At 43.6% G+C, this 24,345-nt stretch overlaps 1 protein-coding gene across 1 annotated transcript in view; it reads left to right on the top strand.

Moving 5' to 3' along the window:
- The window catches only part of AP3D1 (adaptor related protein complex 3 subunit delta 1), a 437,106-nt gene that overhangs the window by 309,529 nt on the left and 103,232 nt on the right, over positions 1-24,345 (top strand). Inside the window, exons 26-28 of the mRNA XM_069217822.1 lie at positions 21,814-21,981; positions 22,699-22,746; positions 23,808-23,997. Coding sequence (XP_069073923.1) covers positions 21,814-21,981; positions 22,699-22,746; positions 23,808-23,997 — 406 coding nt within the window. The remainder of the gene's footprint in view (positions 1-21,813; positions 21,982-22,698; positions 22,747-23,807; positions 23,998-24,345) is intronic.

Raw genomic sequence — 24,345 nt, 5'->3', positions numbered from 1 at the left:
ACAATCTAAATTGCATCCTTTTAAAGCATCACCTGAGCATATACTGCCGTAATCTATCCCTAGCAAAATCTAGATTGGTGCATGCTTCGGTCAAGGTCCACCTTGCAGCAATATCACAATATAGACCGCCATCTCATTTTCCTTCCCTTTTCTCTGAGAGAATAATTAAACACTTCATGAAAGGATTATTCAGAGCTTTCCCTCCGGTCAGAACTAAACCTCTGGAATGGCGACTCTATGTAGTACTCTCACAGATAATAAAACCACCATTTAAACTTATTCACAAAACAGACTTAAAATTTCTTGCTTGGAAAGTAGCGTTGTTCTTAGCGCTCATCTCTGGGAGAAGAGTCAGCGAGATACAAGCTTTCACTACACAGGAGCCATTCATACAATTCACCGACGACTACATTCTTTCAAGAATGAATCCTCGATTCATTCCCAACTGAATGAACCAATCATTCTCTACACTTTCTTGCCCAGTCGGGTCACCCCAGCGGAGAAATCGCTTCACACTCTGGATGTAAAAAGATGCCTTAAATTCTATTGCATCGTACTAAAAACACGCAAATCTGATCAACTTTTCGGATCATATATATCAAGCACATCAAGGATCTGTAATTACTAAAGCCACGATTGCAAGATGGATTTCCACCATTATCCAGTTTTGCCATTCAAAGGCAGGTAAACCGCTTACAGCTAAAACCAGAGCATACTGAACAAGGGCAGTATCCACCTCAGCTGCTCTGTTTGCAGGTGTCCCTTTGGAGAAGATTTGCCATGCTGCAACGTGGAGGAATAACCACACGTTCACGCAGCATTACTGCCTGCAATCAGCGCTCGGAGAAGATGCAGCAGTACGACAGGCGGTGCTGCGACATTTGTTCCATTAAGGTGAGCTCATATTTATAGGGACTTTTGTATACTGCTAGTTAGCTTTGTTTATTTGTTAAATGCTATTATTGGTATGACTGTCATTCTGTTTCTAGTAGGTTATGGTTAGACAATGTAATTATATTGCATTGTTTTTTACTACCCACCATCCGCAAATTATATTTATATTGCTTCAAGGCATACTTAAAGAAACTACTTGCTATTCTGATTCAGGCATGTGAATCTATGAGAGATCCAATACTGGATAAGAAAATGAGTTACTTACCTGTAACTGCAGTTATTCAGTATTGGTGTCTTTCATAAATTCACATGCAACCCACCCTCCTCCTCTAAGAGGCTCCCCTTATAACACATATAAATGATTACACTTGTGCTCAAACTCTGAGGGAAACAGCCTCTCTGGTGAGTGTTCTAGAGGGCGCTGTCACCTGACTGATCATAGTTCAAGTTTGTTCTTTTTTAAAAAGGATATGGATATGTTATTACAGAGACTGTTCATTGCCATTGAGGCTTATGGTAATGATACATATTGCTTTATTATTGTACCGTTGGAGTCCCACTGCGACAACGGGGAATGATTCAAGCATGTGAATCTATGATCGATACCAATACTGGATAACTGCAGTTACAGGTAACTTATTTTCTTTCTCTCCATACGTTCATGATCTGTCCACTCTTAATTTCTTTTCTGTGCTTATTAGCTTGCATGCTAGTCTCCAGTAAAACCCTCATTCAGCTGTCTTCTTTTGAATCAGTAAGTCTTTTGTTCACCATCTCATGTGCTCTCTCCAATCCTCATGTCTATAGTTTTTGTTTTTCGTTATTGTGTTCAGCTTTGTACATGGATCTGCTCATGCCCACTGCTCTTACCTTGACTTATTTTAGACCCGCTCCTGTTATCTGCATTCAGCCTTTCACGTTTATAGTATTGTTCCTTCCCTTCCCTCTGTTAAATATCTCTCTGAACGATCCTAAATATTTGAGTTATAAGCCTGTTAGCCGTAGTCCTTCTCTTGACCTCCCAGCATTCTCTCAGAAATGCAAATTTTCAATAAGTTGCTTTCTTTGATCATTTCTTGAGTAGCCGTGCATGCTATCGGTTCACACTCAGCCCTTTGCCATTGCTGATGAGTATTAAATTGTAATGAATTTGTACCACTTAGCAGGCCACTTTACAGGGAACACAATGTATTGCTGCTGATGGTGCCGCTTTGTACATATGGTAGGCCAGGTCTTTTTTTTGGTCTTTTCTCCTTGCCCTTTGAGGTATTGGTTGATTCTGATTGTAGGAAAGTGCCCCTTTTTGACATGGTCACCCAGACTTTTTGCCTGGTATTTGATGCAACTTTGATTGAAAGTGCAGTGGGTTCCTGTTACCAGGTCCCCAGTGCTAGATCTTTCTCCCTAAATCTGCACAATTGTTCCCCAATTGGCAACACCTTTGGCACCCCTCTGAGTCCCTAGTAAATGGTACCCAAGGTACCTAGGGCATGGGTACCAAAGAGTGTCCCCAAGCGCTGCATCATGTATTGTGCCACCCTCAGGGACCCTTCACTTAGCACATGCAGACTGCCATTGCAGGCTGTGGGTCTGGGTGCAGCTGAAAGTGAAAACAGGCATGGCACACAGCTTGTGTGCCATGCCCATTAACCCTGCATGCAATATATTTCAGTCAACCCTGCAGCAGGCCTTCCAGCCTTAAAGCAGAGTGCATTATATTACATGTGTGGACACATCTGCCTGGGCAGTTATGCCCCTACTATTGTTGTGTAGCCATTTTAGTTCTAGCTTTATACACATTATTTTAGCAAACTAGGCCTTCAGCTGTGCACTTTAGCCTAGATATATTTTATTTAGCTTTGTTTATTATTTTAAATTGTCCTTTTTACACATGCTCAAGTGTATTTTAACTTGTCATTATTGACATATGTATGACTTTCAGGAGCTTTTATACATAATTATGCATTGAACCGGCAAGGGGAGTGTGTTATGTAGCCATTTTAGTTATAGCTTCATATATGTTATTTTAGCAAACTAGGTCTGCTGCTGTGCACTTTAACCTAGATATATTTTATTTAGATTTTTAACAATAGCCACATTTGCGGTCTTGTTTTATTTCTCTCTGTCTAGCTGTTCTTTACCTAGGTCAGCACTGCATTCTTGAACAAGTCATTTCTTTTACTCTGTGCTTTTCTCAAGGCTGCAGTAAGATAGGTTGCCAGTAAACGTGGTAACGCATTGTATCTAGTGTTCATAGAAACATACACATCCTTACGTAGGGACATTTTCTCAGAACATCAGCTGTTTTATTATAAAAACACTTCTCTGTCCCATACACGTTAGAGGGAGATTTCAGCCAGATGACCATGACTGTATGCTGACTGCTGAACGCTTTGCTGCAGCTGCTTATGTAGACTACAGGCCTTTTGCTCAGGTATGAGGGATGATGTCTTCCCAGTGGAACCTGAAGGGCAGAATTAGAGCTTAACATGCTGTGCTCTAATATAGCCTAGGTAGGAATTATTTTAATGATTCTAGTGACAATATGGTAGCGTTATTTCTATGCTTTACTCTTCTTGTCCCAATTTTAATCCTGTCATGCTTTATCGTCCTGGTTATTGCAGTACATGCTTTATTATCTAAAATGCAGTTGCTTCATTACAATTTTATTGAAATATATACTGCCTCTGATTGTCCTTGTAAATGTGAGACTAATGTAAATGAGAGAAACTGATGCGATTTGAGTGACCATGGTTTCCATGAAGAATCAATTGTGTCATGCGCTCGGCTGCCCAATCATCCCTGCTCTTGGGTAGAGATGAGCCACTGCTAGTTAGCCAGAGCAAAATCCAGATTAGACCGACAGGTGTCACCTGTAGTGGGTTAGACTCAGTCCCCACAGTGCAAGTGATTCTCCTGCCCAAATCCAGTAGTCTCATTAGAAAAATGAGAGCCTACGCGACACTATGTCCTTGCCAATTTTCAGACATAGAAAGTGCTCAGGTACCCATTTTAACTACATGTGCTGGACACTGGTCAGTACGAGTTCCCCAGCTATACGATGGCTTCACTGAAACTAGGGATGTTTGTTATCAAAAAGCTGGTATTAGTAAACCCTGACTGATTCCAGTGATGGATTTATTAGTACATGCACCCAAAAGGCACCGTAGGGGTGCCCCCTGAAAATCTACCAGCTGGCGGTGTACTGGACGACTAGTTTTAGCTAGCCTACCACTAACAGACATGTTTCTGACCCCCAGGGTGAGAGCATCTGCTTTTGGGCAGTCAGGAAGAAAGCCTGCTCTGGCAGGGGTGTTTACACACCCCTCCCAACAGGATTACCTGCAAATCTGCATCTCAAGGCCGGAGGCTTCAAAGAGCCACCATCCTTGGTATGAAGATCTGGCTTTTGTCAAAGGAGGAGATGCCAACCACCCGCTCCAGGGCCCATTTGTCACATGTACAGGCTGGGAAAATTAGTAGTCAGAAGGCGTGTCCACCCCTCAGGTCACTGTGATCCTCTAAGGTGAGCTGCCTGGTGTGGACAAAACATTTAGAAATCTGCCACCTTGATGATGGCAGAATTAGGAACTGTGAGACAGGGTTATGTGCACTTCCCACAGGAAGTGGTCATATAGGGGACGTAGTGACCCCAGGATCAAGTAGCCCTTTGGCTGCTACCCTACAGTCCTCTAAAAGCCCCTAAATTCAGCATTTAGGGTAGCCCCTGCACAAGAAATTCAGATCCTGCCAACCTGAAGAAGGACTCTCCAGAGATGCAAAAGTGAGAACTAAAGGCCAGTGACTGACTCTGTGCCAGCCTACCTGCTGACTTCTCAATCGTGTCAAAGACGCCTCGTCCTGCAGCTGCCTGTGCCTCCCAAGAGCCTGGGAGGATTGCCATCCTTCAACCAAGAACCAGGAAGTCCTATGGAACAGCGGAGCACCCTGAGAGGACCCAGGAATACCAACATTCCGACAGCCGACAATACCACTGCATCTGAGCCTGAGCTGAAGTGGGCCAGCGGTGTCAGTGTGGTTCTCAGGCCCTCCAGAGCTGAATCCCAGCTTGAGTTTGCCCACTATGTACTTCATAACTATGTCTGCAAACCTCCCAAAACCACCTCCGTTGATGGAAATCCAACAGTCCACTGCACCTGGAGGCCCCAGAACAAGGAATCCAACCCCGCTTCCCCTGCCCCCCCCAAAAGGCTCGTGAGACCTGAGCCCACTTGTTTTTTAAGCCAGACTGGACCACCAGTCCAGGCCTGCAGCCTGTTTCTGTAGCTCCCGCTGCCGGTGACAGAAACCAGACGGTCCAACAATCCTCTGCACCCAGATGCCCCAGACCAAGAAGAAGACCACTAATGTCCCTACATTCCCGTGCATCACAAGAACTGAGTCCACTTGGTAGTTCACCCTGACTTGTCCCTCAGTCCTCACCTGCAGCATCTTTTTGCCCAGGCCCATCCTCATTGACGTAAATTGGGCACCTCATGCTGATCTGCACCCGGATGCCCCAGTACCGCCAGAGGTGAGCTTTTGGTGTGATCTAGGAACCTGCTCCACACTCCGCTTAAGTCCCGAAGATTGGTCTTTTAAGTTGCTGTGAAGAACCTATTTGCCGTAAGTGTTTTCTCTCACATGGGGTAACATTGCAGCTTCAGAACTTGCATTCAGTGTTGATTTTTCAAAACTGTAAAGACTTCTCTTGACATACTTAGCTTATCGTATTGATTCTGGTGCCTAAATATATATATATATATATATATATATATATATATATATATATATATATATATATATGTTCAATGGCATGTGTAGCTGCAGATTGTTTTTCTTCAAAGAAGTCTTTTCGAGTCATGAGACCGAGAGACTCCTCCCTTTCGGCTCCATTGTGCATGGGCGTCGACTCCATCTTAGATTGTTTATTTTTTTTCCGCCAACGGGTTCGGACGTGTACCTCTTCGCTCCGTGTTTCGGTTCGGAAAAGTTAGTTAGCAATCGGAAAATTCAACGGTATTGTTTGCGCTCGGTACCGGGTTAGTGATAGCACATCGACACCGAAGAAAGAAGAGCTCCGGCAGCCCTTCGGGGCTTCCACTCCTCGGCGGGGCCTGGTCAGCCCGACCGTGTGCGTCTTCAAGGCTCATGGAACGGACCCCATTCCACTCTGCCCCCAAATGCCACGCTAAGTATCCTTATACAGACCAACATTTGGTCTGTAATCTATGTTTGTCCCCCGAATACAAAGAGGATACGTGCGAGGCCTGTCGGGCATTTTGGTCCAAGAAGACACTGCGGGACCGTAGAGCTCGAAGACTTCAAATGGCGTCGACACCGGCCGGACACCCCGACATCGAAGAAGAGGAGACATTCTCCATTCCAGATTCGGACTCGGACGAGCCAGAGAGTGAGCAGCCGACGAGGCAACAAACCGTGAGTAAACCAGCCCCGGCAAAAACTCACTCAAAAATCATGAAGGCCCAGGGGGCGCCACCGCCAACAGGCCATGGCTTTACCCGAAAGCACGGTGACCAAACATCGGCACCGAAAAAGGCCTCACAGCAGCCGATGACATCCGACTCCGGTCGAGATACCGGCTCCAAACATACTCGGCACCGAGATACCGGCTCCGACCAGACTCAGCACCCCGAAATCCAAAAAGGTTTCTTCGGAGCCGAAAAAGGGTGCTGAAACTCAAAGCCGAAACAAAGCTCCTATACTGACGAACAGGGCCTTTCCTCACAATTACAAGGCCACAGGTTTGAACAAGAACTGGGCATGGGAGAGCCAGACCATACGCAGAGGATGCTCCATATACAAAAAGACACGGGGAAAATCAGAATTCCTTCAATTAAGAGGAAGTGGAAGCTCGCATTCCATGAGGCGGAAATGCAGCCAAAAGCAAAAATGGCTAAAGAAAAATCACCACCACAGTTTTCTCCACAGCCATCGCCACCGCACTCGCCACACCTGTCCCCAGTAGCAACACCCCCAATGATGCAGTCACCAACGCACACAGGGATGAGCCAAGATGACCCAGATGCATGGGATCTGTATGATGCGCCAGTCTCAGTTAATAGTCCGGATTGCTACCCGGCAAGGCCTACACCACCAGAGGACAGTACTGCTTACATGCAGGTGGTTTCCAGGGCAGCTACTTTCCAAAACGTTGCATTGCATTCAGAGCCTATAGAAGATGACTTCTTGTTCAATACCCTGTCATAAACGCACAGCCAATACCAGAGTTTGCCAATGTTACCCGGCATGTTAAAACACGCCAAAGGGTTTCAAGATCCAGTCAAGAGCAGAGCCATCACACCTTGGGTGGAGAAGAAATATAAACCTCCCCCTACGGACCCTGTGTACATTACACAACAGCTAACTCCTGATTCGGTGGTAGTAGGAGCAGCCCGGAAAAGGGCAAACTCACAAACTTCTGGAGACGCACCACCACCCGACAAAGAAAGTCGGAAATTCGATCCAGCAGGCAAAAGGGTTTCAGCACAGGCAGTCAATCAATGGCGAATTGCAAATTTGCAAGCGCGACTGGCAAGATACGAAAGGGCACATTGGGACGAAATGCAACATTTCATTCAACACCTTCCCAAAGAGTTCCAGAAGCGTGCCCAACAGGTTGTCGAGGAGGGCCAAACTATCTCCAACAACCAAATAAGGTCGGCTATGGACTCAGCAGACACGGCGGCCAGAACAGTAAACACGGCGGTGACCATTCGGAGGCACGTGTGGCTACGTATCTCCGTATTTAAGCCAGAAATCCAGCAGGCTGTGCTGAATATGCCTTTCAACGGACAACAATTGTTTGGGCCAGAGGTGGATACAGCATTTGACAAACTGAAGAAAGACGCTGACACGGCCAAAACCATGGGCGCGCTCTACTCCCCAGAGAGCAGAGGCACTTTTAGGAAGCCGCACTTTAGAGGGGGGTTTCGGGCCCAAACCACAGAGCCTTCCACCTCACAAGCCAGGGCCAATATCAAAGAGGAGGTTTTCGGGGACAATATAGGGGTGGACAGTTCCCTAAAACAAGAGGGAAATTCCAAAGCCCAAAAACCCCACAAACTAAACAGTGACTCCAACGTCACAAACCCCCACCACACAACACCAGTGGGGGGGAGGCTCACAGATTATTACCAACATTGGAAACACATAACTACAGACTCGTGGGTCCTAGCCGTTATCCAACATGGTTATTGCATAGAATTCCTACATTTGCCACCAAATGTGCCTCCAAGAGCACACAACATGTCCAAACAACACTTAGATCTGTTACAACTAGAAGTCCAAGCATTGTTACAAAAAGAAGCAATAGAGCTAGTACCCAACCATCAAAAAGGAACAGGTGTTTACTCCCTGTATTTCCTAATTCCAAAAAAGGACAAAACACTGAGACCCATATTAGACCTCAGAACACTAAATCTTTACATCAAATCAGATAATTTTCACATGGTGACACTTCAAGACGTGATTCCCTTGCTCAAACAACAGGACTACATGTCAACATTAGATCTCAAGGATGCTTACTTCCACATACCGATACATCCTTCCCACAGGAAATACTTGAGGTTTGTAATCCAAGGCGTGCATTACCAATTCAAAGTGTTACAGTTCGGGATAACAGCACCAAGAGTATTCACAAAATGCCTTGCAGTAGTAACTGCTCATATTAGGAGACAGCACATGCACGTATTCCCTTACTTAGACGATTGGTTAATAAAAACCAGCACTCAGCAACAGTGTCTTCTACACATAAAATACGTCATAGAAACCCTTCACAAACTAGGGTTCTCTATAAGCTACCAAAAATCACATCTACAACCGTGTCAAATACAACAATACTTTGGAGCAACAATCAACACACAAAAAGGGATTGCCACTCCAAGTCCACAAAGGGTACAAGCCTTCCAAAATGTAATACTAAACATGCACCCAAACCAACACCATCAAGTGAGGTTTGTGATGAAACTTCTAGGCATGATGTCTTCATGCATAGCCATTGTCCCAAACGCAAGACTACACATGCGTCCCTTACAACAATGTCTAGCAAAACAATGGCCACAAGCACAGGGTCAACTTCAAGATCTAGTGTTGATAGACCGCCAAACACACTCCTCGCTTCAATGGTGGAATCCTATAAATTTAAACCAAGGGTGGCCATTCCAAGACCCTGTGCCTCAATACGTGATCACAACAGATGCTTCAATGATAGGGTTGGGAGCACACCTCAACCAGCACAGCATACAGGGACAATGGGACTCTCAACAAAGGCAACTTCATATAAATCATCTAGAGCTGTTAGCAGTGTTTCTAGCATTGAAAGCATTTCAACCGTTAATAGCCCACAAACACATTCTTGTCAAAACAGACAACATGACAACAATGTATTACCTAAACAAACGGGGAGGGACACACTCATCACAACTGTGTCTCTTAGCACAAAAAATTTGGCATTGGGCGATTCACAATCACATTTGCCTAATAGCACAGTATATCCCAGGGATTCAAAACCAGTTAGCCGACAATCTCAGTCGAGATCACCAACAAACACACGAATGGGAAATTCATCCCCAGATACTACAAACTTACTTTCGAAGCTGGGGAACACCACAAATAGACCTATTCGCAACAAAAGAAAACGCAAAATGACAAAACTTCGCGTCCAGGTATCCACACCCTCACTCCAAGGGCAATGCGTTATGGATGAGTTGGTCAGGGATATTTGCTTACGCTTTTCCCCCTCTCCCACTCCTTCCGTATCTGGTAAACAAATTGAGTCAAAACAAACTCAAACTAATACTAATAGCACCAACTCGAGCTCGCCAACCATGGTACACAACACTACTAGATCTGTCAGTAGTACCTCATATCAAACTACCAAACAGACCAGATCTGTTAACTCAACACAAACAACAGATCAGACACCCGAATCCAGCATCGCTCAATCTAGCAATCTGGCTCCTAAGTCTTAGAATTTGGACATTTAGACCTTACACAAGAATGTATGGAGGTCATTAAACAAGCTAGAAAACCTACTACAAGAAATTGTTACGCAAATAAATGGAAAAGATTTGTTTATTACTGCCATAATAATCAAATTCAACCACTACATGCTTCCGCAAAAAACATTGTAAGCTACTTATTACACTTACAAAAATCTAATCTAGCTTTTTCTTTCATTAAAATACATCTCACAGCAATATCTGCCTATCTGCAGATTACACATTCAACATCACTCTTTAGAATTCCAGTCATCAAAGCATTTATGGAGGGTCTAAAAAGAATCATACCCCCGAGAACACCACCAGTTCCCTCATGGAACCTCAATATTGTATTAACACGACTCATGGGTCCACCATTTGAACCCATGCACTCTTGTGAGATGCAATACTTAACCTGGAAAGTAGCCTTCCTAATAGCTATCACATCTCTTAGAAGAGTAAGTGAAATACAAGCATTTACTATACAAGAACCCTTTTTACAAATACACAAACATAAAGTGGTTCTATGCACAAATCCCAAATTCTTACCAAAAGTTATATCACCGTTCCACCTAAACCAAACAGTGGAACTCCCAGTCTTTTTTCCACAACCAGACTCAGTAGCCGAAAGAGCCTTACATACATTAGACATCAAAAGAGCACTAATGTATTACACTGATAGAACAAAACAATTTCGCAAAACAAAACAATTGTTTGTAGCCTTCCAAAAACCTCATGCAGGAAATCCAATATCCAAACTAGGCATTGCCAGATGGATAGTGAAATGTATTCAAACCTGCTATGTTAAAGCAAAGAGAGATCTGCCTATTACGCCAAAGGCACACTCCACTAGAAAGAAAGGCGCCACAATGGCCTTTCTAGGAAATATACCTATGACAGAAATCTGTAAGGCAGCCACATGGTCTACGCCTCATACATTCACAAAACATTACTGTGTAGATGTGTTAACAACACAACAAGCCACAGTAGGACAGGCAGTATTACGTACATTATTTCAGACAACTTCAACTCCTACAGGCTAAGCCACTGCTTTTGGGGAGATAACTGCTTACTAGTCTATGCACAGCATGTGTATCTGCAGCTACTCATGCCATCGGACGGAAAATGTCACTTACCCAGTGTACATCTGTTCGTGGCATGAGGTGTTGCAGATTCACATGCGCCCTCCCGCCTCCCCGGGAGCCTGTAGCCGTAATAAGTTGATGAAAATTGTACATTATAAATTGATGAAACTTGTACATTTGTAAATTTGTAAGTATATATCACTTTTATTCACATTATGTAATACATACTTACTCCATTGCATGGGCACATTTACTATATACACAACTCCTACCTCACCCTCTGTGGGAAAAACAGTCTATGATGGAGTCGACGCCCATGCGCAATGGAGCCGAAAGGGAGGAGTCCCTCGGTCTCGTGACTTGAAAAGACTTCTTTGAAGAAAAACAACTTGTAACACTCCGAGCCCAACACTAGATGGCAGGATAATGCACAGCATGTGAATCTGCAGCGTCTCATACCACGAACAGATGTACACTGGGTAAGTGACATTTTCCATATCTGCTACTTTTAGGGTCGAGCCTGCGTAGCATGCCCTAGCGCATGCGTATCGCTACTGAGAGGCTTTAGGGATTAGAAAAGGGCTCGGAGCGCCGTCAACGTCACGTCAGTGTCTTTCATTGGCACGTTGGCTTGCCTGTTAGAATCCACTCCCTTTGATTAGTGGAAGGCACGCATACATCATGCCTTTTCCGGTGGTTAGCCCTCCTCGAGCGCAGCGACCAAGTACAGAAAACATGCAAGGCTCGCTGTTTCCCGTCAGGTTTGTGGACTACTTTTTCTCTATTTTTGTAGCGCGATCTCGCTGGGCAGAAGCCGAGCGATTTGCATACTATCGACCTTGTTACACAGTTAATTGCACTTTTGCTGGTTACGTTCATAATTGCACTTTTGCCGATAGGTATTATTACGTGTGAACTGTAGCAGTGCAATCATGCTGTTTTTTTCTTTTAATGCAAGAAATATCCGGTTGGGAGTTTACAACTGGGAATAGCTGTAACTCCGACAAATGCGAGACCCTAGTGCATTGCAAATGCTTGCTATAAATTGGTGTGGATCTCCTCCTTGAGTCGTGTGTCTCATTTATTGACTGTGTGCCTATGGTAAATGTCTAACACTTCTATCTGATAATCTTAAGGCTGCTCAACCACACTACCCCCTAAGAGAGCACCTTGGGATTGCTAGAACAATCCCCTGTCCACTAATAAGGTGGACTTGGGTGGGCAACATCTCATTTTGATATACTATATGAAAAGCCAGCTTCCTACACTTGTCCTAGTTCTTGGCAAATTCAAATGGTGCACACACATCAGCCTATAAAATGAGGAAGCAAGTATGCCTCCTGTTGCTTCATGTGACTAACTTTATAAATCTTGTTTTGAAGCAAGAAGAACCTCTGCACTTCACAGTAAAACTCATGAGGTTTCCGGAAGAACTGTTTTGCAATTATGTTTCTGGTCACTCTGCCTTTTTTCCAGCCTATTAACTCTTCAGCGCTTGATGTGGAGAAGTGTTTCTTTTCCTCAAATATTAGGCTAGGGTACTGAACATCTAAATAGGGGCAGAAGAAACACAGCTAAGACTGCCAAACTTTCTAGTGCTTTAATGTCTCCAAGTCCACCCTAAGCAGCAAAACCACCTTGAACGAGAGATGAGCCATACATTACTGAGAATTATTACGCAAGTTCCTCTAGCCATGCAGCAAACTCTTTGTACCAGCTCGGAAATTTAGCATATCAACTCATATTTTTGTAATAGTTACAGCATACATGTTGTCAACTTGGTTAAAGTGGTTTATTAGATTTCCTTTGGTGAAGGGCTAAAGTGGTGGGGTGGTGTTTTTATTTTTTTATTTTTTTAAATTGGGATGGCATGGCATGGCATCCAACTATTTGTCCCCTATGCTGACTGGCTGAGGGTTTTGCAAATTTTCCTGGTCTCTGTCCTAATACTCAAATACAAGGATACCTTATTTTCTGCTCCAAAGGTTAACACTGGAGCTTTTACCAATTATTTATAAAGTCAGGTTCCACCTAATACAATTTTTACATTTGTCTTTGAACAAGGGGGTGTCTCCATATCAGAAGCATTTGTCACCTGAGGCACATCTTATATGCTAATAAATGTGAACACATTCAAAGGGACCAATTTCTGTTTCAGAGGAGAGGTGTTCTGGCGCTGAACAGCCTTTTCATCAGATGCTAGCATGAACGTGGTTCTTTCTTGCTTGCGAGGGGCAATGCCTCAAGCTCCTGGATGCACCAAGGGAATCCGCTCTATTGCAATTGTTCTACATTTCACTCAGAACTACACAGAGAGACCAGAGGAATCACCTTGCAACATGGGCCAGTTCTCGCTCTGTGCTTGTTAGTTACCTCTAGGTGCTTCACAAGCCAGGCATACGCTGGCCCTCTCCTTCTTAACAGTCTTTCCAGCGACAGGGCCAGGCACGCTCCTTCCATCTCTCAGCAGGCAGATCCTCAGCTCTTCAAGCAGATTGTGCAGACTTCAAATGATGTCCCCTTATCTCTGGGAGGCTGATTATCAGGCAGACACCATTCCTGGTTACTTAGCAGCTCTTCAAGTGCTCTACGGAATACTTTCAGTGCTCCATAGAGCATTCCCCTCCTTGATGAAGAATAATTTGGGACAGGTACAAAGTGGGGGTGGTTGAATCTCACATTGTTACACATTTTTTAGGTTGGGAATGTGGATCCACTGTCAAAGGTTTCAGAACCAATTTGAGTTTGTTCTCATTCAGAGACTGGCTGCTGGCTCCTAGCAGGAGTTCTGAAACCTGGGCACAATTAAGTGTGACTATCTTATGTAGTACTCATAGGGATGTGCCTCATGCAGAGACTCACCCTGAACAACACAAACTCCAGTACCACACCTCTCAGTGTTTATGAAGTACTAATCAGCAAACCTTTGGGAATGGGAGTCCTATCTCCACCCTCTGCAGATCGTCTGTATTTCCACTCCCTACCCATATGAATGCAGCTGATACACTACTCATATATTGGATCTTTCATAGATCCACATGATTTAATCTTTATTGTTGAATTGAGAGTCTCACGGTAAGCCTAGAGAAAAGTATAACTATAAAAACATAGGTAGAAAGTTTTGACATAGTCACTGAAGTAGCCTATTCACTTCATTTCAATAAAAAAAGCCAAAGTTCAGCCAATCCGCGTTTAGCACAGTCTTCACCCTACCCTGGTCACCAAGTTCAGATTTCTACTCCATTTCATGTTTTTTTAGAGGTTTTAACCATATCAGACCTTAAAGAAGATCGATATTTTTGCAGAAATACAGAAACAAGCAGAAATAATGCACCTGTATGCAACTGACTGAGCAGAGCTTAAAAAACTCCCTTCACACACAACTTGTGATAGAAATCTGAGCTTGGTGACGGTGTTGTCAGCACGTGTTTGGTAGTGTATAACCAGTCCTTAGCATGTTATTAAAGATCTAATGTACTCATTGCAACTAGTTTTTAGTACCCATTTTACCAAAATAAAATATTCAAACAAAGTTTCCATTACAGCATGTGGAGTCCAGCAAGTTCTTTGTTACCACTTATGGAGAACGCCCTGTTGCTGCAACAGGACAGGGTCCTGCACCAAACCTAAATAACGTGCAAAAGAGTGCATGGAGATTGAGGGGTAGTAGTTAATGTCATTCGATCTTCCTCCTAAATTTGTGGGTATCCTTGTGAGTGCAAGGCCCCCTTCTACAAAGTCTGTCTGCCCCAGGTGATGGGACAAGTTTATATTCTGTTGTGGCACTCACAATACTGATCCATTGCGGACAAACTCTGATACCCTATTGTTCTTTTTATCGCTAGCCCAACAAGGACTTCTATAGGGCACCTTTTAAGGTCATCTCTCCAGTATTTTTATGTTTGCAGTCTCTGTTCAAATCACTTGTTGTGGTGAAATTTATAAACGGTATCATTTATTTATTTCCTGCAAAACCTGTTGTGATGCCAGAGTGGGATCTTAATTTGCTCCTCACTTTTCTTAAGTGCACGATATTTGAATTGATGCACAGCTGTCCACTGCATCTCCCGACTCTGAAGACCGTTTCTGGTTGCAGTGGCTTCAGCTAATCGCATGCTCTCTTGTTGTTCATTACACCACATTTCTCCCAGACAAAGTGGTGCTGATGACCAAGGCGCCCACTTCGCCAAAAGTTGTCACTGCTTTCCCATTGAGAAATCCATCACCCTCACTACTTTCTTTGTTCTGCCTTTACCCTCGAAAGAGATGGCGTGACTCCATGGGCTGACACCAAAAGGTATTTAGCTTTTACATCAATCGCACCAGGACCATGGTGTGGGCAATCAATTCTTTGTGGAGTTTCCTGGGGCAAAATAGGCCAAGGCAGTGAGCACAGAGCTCGGTCAAGGAGGATCGTCCTCTGCAGCACTTTCTGCTATACACTGAGTAAGAAGCAGCCTCTGGAAGATTTGAGAGCCTTTTCAACCAAAGCCAAGGCTGCAACCACTAACCTAGCACACGGAGTGAATGTCCTTGACATCTGTCAGGCTGTGACATGGGTATCGATACACATGTTCATGAAGCACTGCTCCCTTGACAGCCAGTGCCAACAGGGAGGGCATTTCGCCCATTTGTTCCTGCAGGTCTTTTAATGTGAGACATTACACGTGCCCAACACCTTGGGGAGGTTGTACTTTGGTGCCTATCCAAAAGGTGAGGAATCTGCAGTTAGAAGTATCCTTCAGAAACACAAGTTACTTACTTTCGGTAACAATCTTTCTGTTGTATACTCTTAACAGATTCCTCATTGCCTTCCCGCCTCCCCGTTCTGATGAATGGTCTCACTTTTTCAATCTATAATGGTCCCTGTTAAGGAATTTGCATACTGTTACATCTGTTTATGCTGGGCTGTGTGTCTAAGGGTGTTGACTGAGTCAAAAAAGAAACTAACTACAAAGTGCAGTGGTGTTGCTTATATGCAGCTTCATCATCACTTTTGGGGAATAATAAAGTCAAAGGGGAGTCACACTGTGCCACCTATCTGCACACAGGAGCATTGCAGTTAAAAAAAAGTCTGGTTCCTGGGGATGCCCTACAGGGGATAAAACTGCAGTTAGATACTGTATCCACTGGAAAGATTGTTACGCCAGTATTGGACCTTTCATAATTCACATGCTTGAATCATTCCCCATTGTCGATATGGGAGTCCCCAGTACATTATAATAGCAATGTAATGATAACTATAGTGTAAGAAGGCCTAATGCCTCCTACTTTAGTAATCTATCCTTGTCGATTTGAGAAAAGAGACGAAATTTAGGTTTCAGCCAATCAGGCTGTCCTTCCCTCTAGAACACTCCTGTGAGAAGCTCCAGTTCCTAAGATTTTCTACTGCATGTCGTGCTAGGGAGTCTCCACTGAGCTCTACTTAGTCACACCGTGCAGAAAGTATTTTCTAGTATCTTTTACTTCAGAATATTGCTTCTACCAGTTGAAAGCTTTGAAACATCTTTTCTGGTCTAGAGGAAATCTATTTTCTCAGTCAATCACCATGTCTGACAAGGAGAAGAAAAGTCTCTTCAGAGCCTGCAAGACCTGTGGTAAGAAGAGGCTTCATTTCGAGGATCCACACAAGGACTGCATATATTGCCTTTATCCAGAACACCCTGCAAAGGATTGTAAGGTATGCAAGACATTTTCTAACAAAACCATGGCTCCAGAAGTTAAAATCCAGGACAACCCCTGTTTCTGGTTCTGATAGTGAGGAGTCGTCTACATCCTCAAGAAGAACTCATAAAAGGAACAGATCACCTCAAGCTCATCGTTCTGAGCATCAACCTAAGAAAGCTTTAAAAAAGATTAAACAAGGGTCTTTAAAGCTCACAGCCCATCTAGTTCTCCTCCAAGGAGGTCTGCATCCTGCCATGCCTCGTCAGAGCGTCGTAAAAAAGCTTCTTCTGAGCCTGCTACACCACCTCCTACAGTTTGTCATTCATTCAAGAATCCATCTTGCAAAACTACAACAACATCATCATCTACAACAGTGTTGAGGAAAGTGTTAAGGCATCGTTGACGACCTCCACAACGACGACAATTTACACGTCCTGCAGTAATTCCATTGTGCTCACCACCACGACGCCATCGTCGACGGGCCCTTCTGTCACGTCATCAACGCTTAAAATAGCCGCCTCAGTCGACGAAAGCAACGACAAAACCATTGTTGACGGCTACATCTCTACCGCCGATAACCGCCTAGTCGACGAGGATCGATTCGTCGTTACAGCTGACACCACCGACGACATCATCGTCGGCGACTGAAATATCAAAATACATACAAAATCTAATTACTGTCACCATCACACACGTCTCCAAGTAAGGTGTCACCACTATTCCATGTGCACTTTTGGAAGAGGATGACTCTGAAGAGGAAGGGTCATTTGGAGTTGCTCACAGCCCTTCAGAGTTGCATGTAAAGTGCCAGGACCTGGACAATGATAATCAATATGATCCCCAGTCCTACTATTCACCTAGGGAGCAGTATTCCTACCATGAGCAAATGTTTCCTATGCTTGATCCCTTACCTCAGTTAATGCTAGAGGACTACAGAAAGAGCTTTCCACCAGTCAGCACAGAGGCAGCCACCACAAGCCGCATATACTCGGACCGCGCAAAGGGCAAGAGCAGGAAGGCAAGCGAAGAAAACAAGATGCAGGCAATGACTTCCCACTAATTCCGGCTATATATCTTCCTTCAGATGCAAAAATATGAGGAAAGATTTCACAATATTTTCACAATTGGCAAGAAATTACTTCAGACCAATGGTGTTAAACCTTATCCAATTTGGCCATCCTCTGCAATTCCTGCAAATTCCACCCGCAAGACCTCCTCCTCTGTGTAATTTAAAACATCTAAATCTTCTAAAAAAAATAATTCAAGATGATGCTCTGGAAGGGAGCTATAGAAAGAGTCCCAGATCAGGACAAAAGGAAGGGGGGTTATTCCCGTTTCTTCCTGGTCCAGAAGAAATGGAAGGAATGGCGTCCAATCTTGGATCTCAGAGACCTGAATACTTACCTAAAAAAACAGTCATCCTGTATGATTACTTTGAACGATATTCTTTCCCTTCTCAATCCTGGAGATTATATGTCCACTCTTGATCTCCAGGACGCATATTTCCACATTCCTATACATCCATCCCACAGGAAATATCTCGGATTCATGTTAGCCGGAGAGCATTTCCAGTTCAAGGTTCTTCCTTTCGGCCTCAAATTGGTCCCCAGAATTTTTACCAAATGCCTATCTCCAGTTGCAGCTTTCCTCAGGAGACACAAACATCAAGTGCTTCCGTATCTGGACGACTGGCTCCTCAAAGCCAAGTCCAGGTCGCAGGCGCAGAGAGCGACAGAGACCTGTGTGGAACTGTTTGGAAAATTAGGCCTTACTATCAACCGCAGCAAATCAGCTTTTCCGCCCTTGAAAGAATAAAATGTCTGGGTGCAGTTCTGGACACATCCAACAACAAGGCAACTCCTACAAGAGAGAGACAGAAGAAACTAATTTCCTTGGCCAGACTTGTTAAAAAAGAAAGTCTGTTTCAGTGCACCTCTTCAAGTCCCTATTAGGAATGATGTCCTCCTGCATCCCCCTGGTGCCATTCTGTCATTTCAGAATGTGACCCCTTCAAGAGCAACTGGACAATCAATGGACGGAGTCCAAGGGGTCTTTTCAACAATATAATCAAAGTAACAAAATCCATGATAACATCTCTGTCTTGGTGGACCCAGGAATCTCACCTGTCAGTGGGTCTCTCTTTTCTTCTTCAACCAGCCCCGTCTGTGATCACTACCAATGCTTGTCTGGAAGGTTGGGGAGCCTTCCTCCAAGACTTAAGAGGCAGATGGAAGCCACATTAAAGGTTTTTCCATATCAGTTATCTTGAATTGAAAGCAGTTCGCCTAGCGCTTTTAGCTTTCCTTCCAAAGATAAGGGACTCATCAGTGCTCATTCGTTCAAACACTACAACGATGCACTATATCAACAAGCAGGAGAGGCCAGATCTCTGCTCTTATCGCAGATGTATTTAGAACTGGTCCATCCTGCAAGGAGTGCATCTTCGGGCAGAGCACGTACCGTGCACTAAGAATGTCATTGCGGACTCTCAGCAGGTTGACAACATCCAACCACAAATGGGAACTGGATCAGAGGGTGCTAGATCGCATTTTCTCCCAATGGGGCAAGCCAAACCCAGACCTTTTTGCCACTCCCCAAAATGCCAATTATTTGCAAGTCAGGATCCCCATCCGGGCTCTTGGGAGAATGAGTTTTCAATAACATGGTCAGGAATTTGTGCTTACGCTTTTCCTCCCATTCCCTCATACCGAGAGTTCTAGTGAAGATCAAGAACGAACGCTGCAAAATTCTTCTTATTGCTCCGGCATGGCCTCAGCAGCATTGGTATACAGAGCTGCTTCTCCTTTCTGAGAGCCACAGCATCCCTCTACCAATAACGCCATGCCTGCTAACAATGAGCGATAGTCAAATTCTCCACCAGGATCCAGCGTTGCTTCATTTGACAGACTGGCGCCTGAACACCATGAATTTGCACACTTAAACATACCCTCTGACTGTAAAGTCATTCTGGCCAGAGCTGCAACGGGCAGTACCAACAGATCTCATCACCTTAAATGGAAAACAAGCTCAGGTGCACCCATTCTCTTCATCACCAGAGCAGATATTATCTTATCTTCTCCACTTCGCTAGATCAGGTTTGGTGAATGCTTCGATTTGAGTCCACTCGGCTTTTCCCATTAGAGGCGGAAGGAGAACTCGCCATCTTTGTGGTCGACAAGGGTTATCAAACAGTTTCTTAAAGGACTTTTCTGTTCTTTCCAGCCAGTCAGACCACCACCTCCATCTTGGCAGCTTAACGTAGTTTTGTCCCAGTTAATGAAAGATCCATTCGAGCCTATACACAGGGCAGACTTAAAATTCCTGTCGTGGAAAGTCGTTCTTCTATTTGTCGTGACCTCGGCTCGAAGGGTTAGCGAAATCCAAGCATTCACGATTCAAGACAATTTCTTGCAGTTTAAAGAAGACAGGGTAGTCCTGCAAACAAATCCAAAGTTCATACCGAAAGTTCCTGCAGATTTTCACATAAATCAACCGGTAGTGTTAAAGTCTTATTTCCCAAATCCTTCGACACCGGCAGAACAGGCTCTTCTTGTTGCATGTCAAAAGGTGTCTCAAATTTTATCTGGGCAGGACGAAAGACTTTAGAAAAACAAATCAACTGTTTGTAGCATTCCGTGCTCCTAGGGAAAGGCCAGTCAATTTCCAAACAGAGGATTGAGGGATGGATTTCCTGTGCTTTTGAGGCTGCAGGAAAACCCCTGCACAGACCGACACATGCACATTCTCCAAGGGCGGTTGCAACATCCATGGTGCTCTTCGCTGGGGTGCCCATCCAGAACTTTTGCAGAGCAGCAACCTGGAGGTGCCCACATACTTTTGCAAGGTACTGTTGCTTGGAGGAAACGGCACAAGGTGATGGGGCAGTGGGAAAAGCGGTGCTGCGTCATTTGTTCTGGTAACGGTGAGCGGTTGTGCTTTCCTTTTTTCCCTCCATCCCAGTATACTTTGTGCACATTGTCACATTGTATAATAATGTTTTCTTCACTTGACAATGCACTGTTTGTTTTTACCACTGTGTAGTTATCTTTTCTTTACATAACAATTTATCATTTAAGGTTTTCTTCTTTCATTCATGCTATTGCTTCTATCAGTTAATATGGTAATCTTAATCATACAATGTGCTCCACTACTGCTTGCTATTCTGATTCAAGCATGTGAATCTATTCCAATACTGGAGTAAGAAAATTAGTTACTTACCTGTAATTGTAGCTCTCCTGTATTAGAATCTTTCATAGATTCACATGCGATCCTCTCTCCTCCCCTGGCAAGCTCACCATTTCATGTTGTCTCCATCAGGTACTTCAGCACTCGTGTTTTGGAAAATCTGAGGAACTGGAGCTTCTTACAGAAGTGTTCTAGAGGGAAGGACAGCCGGATTGGCTGAAACCTACATTTGGTCTTGTTTCTCAAATCAACAAGGATAGATTACTAAAGTGGGAGGCCTTAGGGCTTCTTACACTATAGTTATCATTACATTGCTATTATGATGTAGCAGGGAGTCCCATCTCAACAACTGGCGAATGATTCAAGCATATAAAATCTATGAAAGATTCCAATACTGGAGAACTACAGTTACAGGTAAGTAACTCATTTTCTTACCAGTTGAGTGAATTGTTCGTGTGACTTCGAACGCCAGATTATTCCCTCTAGTTGATAAGGCCTGTTGTCCGAAACTGTATAACTGACAATTCCAAACTTTTTATCCTTTGTATTCTTTTCCTTCTTCCTTTTAACCACTAAGTAATGAGGAATTATGGGAATCTAAGATGCGAGGGAAACAATTTATTTCTTGTAATCGTGGTTCTCCCTTCATTGGTATCTTCATTGAACTAATTAACAAAGCTAACTCCTCTCTAGTAGAGGACATGAAAATCGAAATTAAGGTCATTTCAGTAACCATCCAACCACAATTCCTCCTTTTTAAAAGGGGATTAATTTTGCAAACAAAGCCCATTTGTTTCTCAAAGCTAGTTTCAAATTATGTTGGGTTCTAGAAATTAAAAAAGTTACTTTCATGCATTAATTTGAAAAGAATTGGAAATAAATATTTATCTTTACGAACATTATCGCGCAATGCTTTATGTGTTCTTCATTTTATTTGTTTTTCTGGGTGTGTAATTGAGCTCTTGCCTCTTTTTATGTAGCAGAAACCTTTGAAGCATAAGAAGAAGCACAAAAAAGAAAAGGACGAGAAATCGAAGGATGAAAAGAAGTCTCGGAAGAAGCACCACCATCACCGGCATCACCACCACAGTGAAGAAGAAACGACTGAAGCTGTGCCAAATGGCACCCTGGAAGAAGAGCCACTACCAGTAAGAGGCTTGTACCATAGGCCTTCAGAAGGATAGAAAGGAATCTGTTCATTCAAAAAGATCTTAAAATAACTGGAAAGTGTTGTGTGAGCTGCACACGAGGAAGCATTTTACAAAATACATGATGCCCTGTTTCAAATTCAGATGTGGAGAAAGTTGAGCTAAGGGTAGGGATGACTTTGACTGAGAGTCAGTCACCTTTTGCTCTTGTGGCATCGTGCTCAAAATCAATCTGGAAATTCGGTCAATTTTAAGATTGGCAACGTGGAAGTACTCATTTCATTTTTGAAAAAAATTGAGAACAGGATAAATATCTTGTGTACCGGATTTGCTTTAAGGCTATTCGGAAAGCTGAAGGTAGCAGGCACATCTAGTTGCATTATCCACATCACCATAAGGGCATTGTATACCTCACAGGAGGCTATATGGCGAGTTTTGCTCATGATAACTTCCAGTAAGATAAAATATTGTGTAAGCCGCAATTCAAATCTATCTGAATTGGAAACGAGGTAGCCAGCCAGGCATTGAGTACTAAACTGTGATTCTAATGGTTGTTTTACATATTCTTGAAGGTGCTGTTTATTAGAGCTTTATAAACCTAGGATAAGCATCCCTCGCATTACTTTGTATTTATCAGATAAAACAAGTTGACTTATTCAGTCTCATCTGAATTGGTGTTTTTGCTCTACTCTTAATCTCTCTTTTTCACCTCCCCAGCCCATGTCTAGTTATAACCTTCTTGCTGAAAACTCATACATCAGAATGGTAAGTCATTCGGCAGATTTTTTCAGGCACATTTTATGAGCCGTTATGTGACGTTTTCTATTTTTTTTTTAAACCCAATTGTATTGCTTCTCCTGTGCATGAAACTAAAGTCTTGGAAGTTCACCTAGCAGCCGCTGTTAGTAACCATGTTTGTTTGAATACAGGCGTCGCTTCCTGCTTATGGAGCTTGCCTTCCAGCACGGATTACTGCCTCCAAATATCTTATGACTTTAGTTCGCCGTCTCCCGCTCTCGCATTTGTTAGTTATCCTTTCTGTGTAGAGCTATGTACCTCAACTCTTGCCTGAACCCCCCAAACTCTGTGATCCATAGTCCCAGCTGGGAATGAGGAGACAGCTCTGGCCCTCGCAGCTCATATTCAAGCCTCTCTGCTGTCCTCCATGCAGCGGTTCTTCATCCACTCAATTCAACAGCTACTCAGTAGCCAAGGCCACTGGAATTTCTTCTTTCTGTGGCTACTCCGGTTTATGGATTTGCCACACTTAGTACATAATACATCATTTACTTCATTATTTACAGATTTAGTTTCTGGCTCAAACAGAACAAAGGTACCAAAACTCTGCCATGAGTGGCAGTCCATGTGCAAGAATAACCTGGCCACCTACCATTTGCTGTTTGCTGTATTGAGGTGTTAAACTCACCTTAACGAGGTGAAACCTTTGCCCAAAGAGTGTTAACATGTTTGAAAATGACAGCCTAAAAACGGAATGCTTCTACAAAATGTGACGTGCTGCATAATTTCTTTTTCGTGCTGAAAAACGTGAACCCAGTCGCATAATATGGTCCTTAACCTGTTGCATGATTCCATGGCCCTAACTATAACCAAAGACAAGCTTTGTTTGAAAGGCCTTAAAAATGTGAAACTTTGTTCTTGTTCATTAACTACTTGTGGCTTTTCATAATTGCTGTTACTAATTTGTATTGTTTCTCCGGATTTTTTTATTGTACCCTTATATGAATCAGTCACTTCAAAGTTGTATAATGCTCTCTTTTCTTGAATAATGCATGCAACTCTGAGCTTGCATTTTGTTTTTACTTCAGACTTATGACATCCAAGGGGATCTACAGAAGGAGAGTCAGGTGACTGTGTCAGTCATCTTCGAGAACCAGAGCAGCAGCTTCCTGAAGAGTATGGAACTAAATGTGCTGGACTCTCTCAACACTAAAATGATTCGGCCTGAAGGGGCCTCTGTGCATGATGGCATCCCAGTCCCTTTCCAGCTGCCCCCTGGTAAGCACTTCTCTCCGGACTAAATAGAAGGCATTTGATCCCGATAGGGTGCTCTCAGGAAGAGGATTTTTATACTGTCTAATTAACATTTGATATGACGTTGCTCAGTAATATAAACCTCAAATAGCTTTCCTGCTGGCACATACTTAAAGCACGATCACAGGTTGGCCATAGTAGGGGTCCACTTTGAGGATCCAGCCCTCTTCTTGCCATAGGGCATTATCGACCTAAATAATCTATAATTGCAGATCCAGTAAAGTTCAGTGATAAAACCTACTTTAAGGAACGTTACGGTTGTATTGAAAAACAGACAGAAGTTGGTCAGCTATGACCATCTGCACCCACTGT

This window comes from Pleurodeles waltl, chromosome 12 (genome assembly GCF_031143425.1).
Source record: "Pleurodeles waltl isolate 20211129_DDA chromosome 12, aPleWal1.hap1.20221129, whole genome shotgun sequence".
Lineage (NCBI taxonomy): Eukaryota > Metazoa > Chordata > Amphibia > Caudata > Salamandridae > Pleurodeles > Pleurodeles waltl.
Note: the sequence above shows the minus strand (reverse complement) of the source record. Positions and strands in the feature narration are given on the sequence as shown.